At 35.5% G+C, this 7652-nt stretch overlaps 1 protein-coding gene across 1 annotated transcript; it reads left to right on the top strand.

Moving 5' to 3' along the window:
- The first annotated feature begins 692 nt into the window (after positions 1-692).
- On the top strand, positions 693-6912 carry LOC112801171 (amine oxidase [copper-containing] zeta, peroxisomal). The gene is made up of 12 exons (XM_025843750.3): positions 693-1267; positions 1708-1817; positions 1959-2264; positions 2763-2875; positions 2973-3303; positions 3387-3602; positions 3706-3942; positions 4356-4541; positions 4986-5126; positions 5277-5545; positions 5940-6021; positions 6674-6912. Exons 1-12 carry the CDS (start codon positions 1072-1074, stop codon positions 6794-6796), a joined length of 2310 nt encoding a protein of 769 aa, XP_025699535.1. The 5' UTR covers positions 693-1071; the 3' UTR covers positions 6797-6912.
- Positions 6913-7652: the final 740 nt, after the last annotated feature.

Raw genomic sequence — 7652 nt, 5'->3', positions numbered from 1 at the left:
TGTGCCGAGAGTGATAGTAAGTAGTGTATTGAGAGTCAGTATTATGTGTAAAAAAATTATAGCCGTATTTAACAAAAATGGTATGTAATTATACGTCCCTGCAGAAGTAGTGTGATGCGTCTTGCCGACGTGTCACCTAAGTGATTGCCACGTGTCCAATACGTGGTCTGCATGCTGACTCAACATATTTTCTGTGTGTTATACTTATTTCATCTATATATAATTTTTATTTACCTACAATTATATCAAATGTATCCATTTTTAACTAAAACATCAAAAAAAAAATTTATATAAAAAAATAACTTCATATATTATGATTTATATTTTTAATTTATAATAATATATAATTTTAAAAAATTGTAATATAAAATAAATTATAATTAATAGATAAATAATATATAATTAATAATTTTGTTATATAAATTATAATTTATTTATATAAAATTATAAATTATATTCGCATTATTTAAACTAACAAATTTATAAATTTTACAAATAAATTCAATCGTTAATAATTTGAGTCCTAATTCGAAATTGAGTTTAGTAGGCTTAACTTGGCTTGACTTCCAAATTCCAACCATAAAAACCACAACAATAATAGCTTACCAAATACTAAATTAGTAAAGGAAAACACTAACTTTCTATTAAAAATATTGACAATTTAACATTCACCTTTAATAAATTGATAAGCCATAACCATAACTTCTAAAAATGTAGATGATATTCAACAGCATACACTTTGCCTTATCGCATAGGTCTGGAAACTTTCCTCTCTTATAAATATAATAATGACTTAAAGCAATCATGCTGAATATTAATGAGTTGAAAAGTAAAAAGAGTGTTGTCCCTCTGTCTACGGATCCACGCTCACTCTATTATTATCAATAACGCACCCATTCTTCTTCTTCTTCTTCTTCTTCTGTGATTGTGTGAGAGAGTGATTTGTGCTATCAGAGTGTGAGTCTGAGAGAGAAAGAGAGAGAAGCATTGCTGTATGTCAGTGGGGTACCACAGTGAGATATACTACTGCTGCGGTGGATACGCTGAGGCTGAGCTTGCTAACCCTCTCCAATGGCCTCAGCTCCGGAAAAAGCGACGCCCCTCCTTAACACCACCACCAACAACACCGCTACTGCAGCTCCTTCGCCTTCATGGCCCGACTCCACTTTGGATTCGACCCGAAACAGATCCACCATAGCCCCTGCCTTGATCTCCGCCGTTGATTCCTTCTCTGATCCTCCTCCCAGCTCCGCTCCTTCTACTAAAGGTCCTTTCTTTCTTTCTCTCTCTGCTCTTTCACTTGGACTTTCACTTTGACTTTGACTTTGACTAATCTAAAGTACTATCATTCTAGAGTATAGAGTTAGTAACATTCTATTGATCCAGTAACTTCCATTCGAATTACAATTACTGTCTATTTGATTCTATTATTTGAATTTTGATATAGGTTTTGTTGTTTTCTATCCTAATCACCTTGGATTTAAATTTTGACTATCATTTATTCATTTTCCCTCTGCCACAAGACAAAGTAATCACACTTCACTAACATTATCACTTGGTGGTTACGCTGGATCTTAAGCTTAAACCTCACAGCCACCAATGAACCGGAAAAGTAAAATGCTTGACATGTTCAAATGCAACTAGTTATTTATACCTTCTCACTTTTATGAAATTTCATCTTCTGTTTCCACATACTTGCTGCTATAGGTATCACAGTCATGACCAGAGCTCAAACTTGCCACCCTTTGGATCCATTATCTGCTGCTGAAATTGCAGTAGCTGTGGGAACTGTTCGGGCGGCGGGGGCAACCCCTGAGGTAGATTGCTTAGTTGCCTTCTTTAACAATTTAAGTGGATTAATCAACCAGTAATGGTTAAATTATATGAGGTCATTTTGTGTGATCACTTGAAAATCCTTGTGTTTTCTTGCTGATGAAGCTCTTGGATTATATTCTTAGGTAAGGGACAGCATGCGCTTTGTCGAAGTAGTCTTGCTGGAACCAGATAAACAAGTTGTCGCGTTAGCGGATGCGTACTTCTTCCCTCCTTTCCAGCCTTCATTGCTCCCCAGGACTAAAGGCGGGCCTGTGATTCCTACAAAACTTCCCCCAAGAAAAGCAAGACTAGTTGTGTACAACAAACGGTCAAATGAAACAAGCATATGGATTGTTGAACTTACACAGGTGCATGCAGCAACTCGAGGGGGTCACCACAGGGGCAAAGTAATTTCTTCTAATGTTGTTCCAGATGTTCAGCCACCAATGGTAAATATGCACCATTTAAATTTCATATTTTCTTCAAGTTATGCTGTTTTTTAGGATCTTGTTATTGTCATTCTTAGAGAGAGCTACAAGCCTACAACCATTTTTCTCTTGCAAATATTTAATGAGACAGTTTGTAAGTTTATTAATTGAAATGGCTTTTGTAAAACTTACATGAAGAGAGCTTTTAGAATGGAATGATAAAAGGGGGGGGGGGGGGTTTGTCCACCTTTCAGAAAATGAATGGCTTTGGTTATTCTTGTGCTGACTGTGGAGAACCCAGGAGAAATGGAATCACTGCCTTAATCTTAAGAAGTTGGCAAAAAATTTGTGTTAGTTATAAAAAACTTTGCTTGTCTTATAGCTCTGCTCTTCTATCCAAAATGGTCTCGGGCACACATGCATGTAACTGAATGAACGTATTGAGAACTATTGCCAAATTTGATAGCATTCTTTGTTTCAAGTTAACTTAGGATTCCGTTATTCACTTTATGCCTACAGGACGCTGTGGAGTATGCTGAATGTGAAGCTATTGTGAAGGACTTCCCTCCATTTCGAGAAGCAATGAAGAGAAGAGGGATTGAAGACATGGATCTTGTCATGGTGGATGCCTGGTTGGTTACTCCTTTCAGATGGTTTAAGCAACTTTTTGTTTAGAATTCTTTTCATCTGTCTTACTCTTTCTAATAATTCAGGTGCTGAAATTTTCAGGTGTGTTGGATATCATAGTGAATTTGATGCTCCTAGCCGCAGGCTTGCCAAACCATTAATCTTTTGTAGAACCGAGAGTGACTGCCCCATGGAAAATGGCTATGCCCGCCCAGTTGAAGGAATTTACATTCTTGTTGACATGCAAAATATGGTAGTTCTTGAGTTTGAAGACTGCAAACTAGTGCCCCTTCCACCCGCTGACCCCTTAAGAAATTATACTTCTGGTGAAACCCGGGGTGGAGTTGATAGAAGTGATGTTAAACCATTACAGATTCTTCAGCCTGAAGGTCCAAGTTTTCGTGTCAATGGCTACTTTATTCAATGGCAGAAGGTAATATTTGTGTCTCTAGTTTTTCTAAAATTAATTCATAAAAGCCACATCGAAAACTTCTAACAGTAATTGCTTATTTGCAGTGGAACTTTCGGATTGGTTTCACTCCTAGGGAGGGTTTGGTCATTTATTCAGTAGCCTATATTGATGGAAGTCGAGGGCGAAGGCCAGTAGCACACCGGTTGAGTTTTGTTGAGATGGTGGTTCCTTATGGAGATCCAAATGATCCTCACTATAGGAAGAATGCTTTTGATGCAGGAGAAGATGGCCTGGGTAAAAATGCCCATTCTCTCAAGAAGGTCAGCGTATTTGCTTTTATTCATGTTTTGCTTATCATAAATTCTTCTTCTTTCTCAGTGTAGATGAAACCCAATTTTAATTTTCTTGGTTTCATTGTTACAGGGTTGTGATTGTTTGGGATATATCAAGTACTTTGATGCACACTTCACAAACTTTAATGGAGGTGTTGAAACAATAGAGAATTGTGTTTGCTTGCATGAAGAGGATCATGGTATTTTGTGGAAGCATCAAGACTGGAGAACAGGTTTGGCTGAAGTACGAAGATCTAGAAGGCTGACAGTGTCTTTTATATGCACTGTGGCTAACTATGAGTATGGCTTTTTCTGGCACTTTTATCAGGCAAGTTTGATGTTTGCATCCATTCATTTATCCGAATCTGTTTGTCTGGTGAGATTGCAAAAATTAAATTGATGGTGTTTGCTTGTTCTGATTTTCTTTGATATAATCTGCTTGCTTATGTTATTTGATATTCTGAATTGTTTATCCTACCTATGTCGGATTAAAATGGGTTTCAATGTTGAACTTTAAAATGTTTAACAAAAATGCTATCTACACACCAAAATTCAGCCACCATATATTTGTGGATAAATACATGTATTACTTAACTCATTTGCAATGCGTATTTTGTATTTCAACATGTATTCTATACGGTTGGCTTGTTTGGTGGCTGTTTTTTTGTGTACACAGTACACATAGTATAGTTGAATATATAATTATCTTTCTAATTCTGTATAGCACTTTCCTTCTTGCAGGATGGAAAGATAGAAGCTGAGGTCAAACTCACAGGAATTCTCAGCTTAGGAGCACTGCAACCAGGTGAAACTCGAAAATATGGCACAACCATTGCCCCTGGATTGTATGCGCCTGTCCATCAGCACTTTTTTGTTGCTCGTATGGACATGGCAGTTGATTGCAAGCCTGGTGAAGCTTTCAATCAGGTCTGTGTCCAATTTCGCTCGTCGTTCCGCAGAATGCCAAATGAATATTTCAATTTACAAATTTCGATACTTTGAGGCAGTGTTTTGAAGATAAGCATTAAGTGAACATTGTTTTGAAGAATACCAAATAGTAAAAATACATGGCAGTATCACTTTTCAGGTGTCATGTATTCATCAACCTAATAACTAGTATAACCTTTGTTACTATCACACGCTTGGCTGTATGAAGTTTCTTTTGTTTTAATTATTTTTTTTCCCTTTCTTTTTCTTGCCAATTTGCCATACTGAACTTCTGAGTTATTTGTTACTCTCTGGTTTCTTTTTGGTAAGAAAGAAAAATGGATTCCAACAGTTCTATTATTAAGCTTGAAATTCATCATTGCCGTCATATGGTCACAAATAAAATGACAAAACAGTAACAGGGTTCTCCCATTCCCTGCCCAGGTTGTTGAGGTTGATGTCAAAGTTGAAGAGCCAGGAAAGGATAATGTTCACAACAACGCGTTTTATGCCGAGGAAAGAGTGCTTAAATCCGAATTGGAAGCAATGCGTGATTGTAATCCTTTATCTGCTCGTCATTGGGTTGTAAGTTCTTACTAGTTGTTTATATAGCATCAAAATATAGATCGAAACAGGGACAAAAATCTAATATAAATCTTATTACCTATGTTCATTTGTTTAAAAACACTATTTTAAGAACTTTCCTTAATGTCTTTCAAAAATTTCCTGCTTCAGGTTAGGAACACTAGGACAGTGAACCGCACTGGACAGCTAACAGGTTATAAATTAGTACCTGGTTCAAATTGTTTACCCTTGGCTCGTCCAGAGGCCAAGTTTCTGAGAAGAGCGGCTTTCTTGAAGCACAATCTTTGGGTCACTCCTTATGCACATAATGAAATGCATCCCGGAGGAGAGTTCCCTAATCAAAATCCACGTGTTGAAGAGGGTTTGGTTACTTGGGTTCAGCAAAATAGGTCATTGGAGGAAGCTGATATAGTTCTTTGGTTAGTTCTCTAAATCTTATCCTACTGCATGGAGTCATTTGCATGTATAAGATGATGTCAATGATAATTTGTGGTTTAACTACAGGGTTTTATGTTATCCACATGTCTAGTATACTTTTCCTGTCTTTTCCATCTTACACTTGAATATGCAGTGAAACTTATAAGGGGACAATGCATGACTTACCAAGATAAACATGGTGCAATATGAACCAAGATAATTCAATAGCGTAAATTTTAGTATAAGGTTACACCGATAACTTGTGTTAAATCTATATCGTTATACATCGAGTACAAAGTTTAACCCGGTGCATTTTAAGTCATTCCCCTGGCTTGAGGCAGTTATAAACTGATGAGTACACTTCTTTTCCTCTCATGATTTGTTGAAATTTTGCAGGTACGTATTTGGAGTGACTCACATTCCTCGTCTAGAAGACTGGCCTGTTATGCCAGTGGAACGCGTTGGTTTTATGCTTATGGTATACACCTTTCTACATTACCTTATTTTCCTTGGCATTGTTTCTTGTTGGCATTTAATTTGAGATTCATACTGGATTACTTGGCACTCAAAACATAGATTATGTGCTCCTGCAACATCTAAACTTGAATGTTACATGGTAATTACCATGCTATGGAACAAAGTTATCCTGGAACTTAGCGTTTGTTTATAGGCGCAAAACACTAAGACAGGGACACGGAGATACAAAATCATATTTAGCAATATGAATATGGACGCAGACATTGTGTCCACAAACACTGAATTAGTGTATTTATGTCTTTGTTGATAGGAAAGACACAGAGACACTAACAAAAGACCGTTTATTTTTTTTATTTTTCTTTTCATTATTTCGATCAATTTTTTGTAATTATATTTTTTATCATTATGTTTTTCTTCTTATTAAAGTTTTTGTATGAAAAAATAAAGTAAATTGAACTTTCATAATTTATTTTTTTATATTTAGTTTATCGTCCAACAAAATACAAAAATACAAATTTTTGTGTCTCTATTCTTTATGTCTTGTTCTGAGTGTCATGCCTTATTCTGTTCTCGAAACCAAACACAACATTAGAATTGGTAATAATATTGTATACATTGGCAAAATTTATTTGATTCTGCAATTTGTGATGCAGCCACATGGATTTTTCAATTGTTCCCCTGCGGTGGATGTTCCTCCAACTACAAGTGATTTGGATGATAAGGAAATTGGGATGCCTGCAAAGCCTAGCCAGAATGGGGTCATTGCAAAGTTATGAAATGAACAAATCATAGACATTTGCACTGTTTATAAAACCAATGGTTGCGCAAACTTAATTAAACTCTGCTGCTTGGTAATTAAATTTAATATACAAGTGAACTTTCTTGTGCCCCATATGAATATTTAATCAAAGCTATACAGGATGATGCATGTATTATAATTGGAAAAATGCAAGATTCTTTGGGTCTTGCTCCGAATTTGTAATCCGATATTCCTATCTTCACAAAGTGGGAATGGTATCTTGAGTGTTGGATTATAGTCATACCTGCTATAAATTCATTGTATCTTGGAACATTGAGTGATTAATGTATCAAATATTTTAATGTGATAGATATGTAAACAGAAATATTAGAGAGAAAAAAAATCTGAATTTATCTTATTTTATATTTATTAAATAAAATAAATTTTGGTTGATTTTGTCTAAAATTTTTTTTGTTACCAAATATTGATACGTAAAATATAGAGAATATTTTCCATGACCTATAAATGATGAGAAATAATGATAGTGTATTATTATTTGAAAATCCGCAATGATACCTACCCCACAGTGAGTTGGTTTGATTGTGATAGCTGAGGTCACCAAATTAGGGAACAGACGTGTAGTTTAAGGCTGATTTAGTTGCAAAATTAATTGATATGTTACACTAATTTAGTCCGATTTGATGACTTATGTCGCTAACTATATTCTATACCTGAAATAATACTCTACTACAGAAGCGTTAGGTTAGCCGTCATAAGCATGATCATGAAAACAATAATGCTGTTGCTGACTTGCTGTACCAATCCCATAGCAGTTATATTAAAAACAAAAATTGAAATCACTGCTTATACTTCGCCACTGAAATATGGACATT

This window comes from Arachis hypogaea, chromosome 5, assembly GCF_003086295.3.
Source record: "Arachis hypogaea cultivar Tifrunner chromosome 5, arahy.Tifrunner.gnm2.J5K5, whole genome shotgun sequence".
NCBI classification, from domain to species: Eukaryota; Viridiplantae; Streptophyta; class Magnoliopsida; order Fabales; family Fabaceae; genus Arachis; species Arachis hypogaea.
The sequence above is the reverse complement of the archived record's forward strand: the minus strand, read 5'-3'. Positions and strand labels throughout refer to the sequence as shown.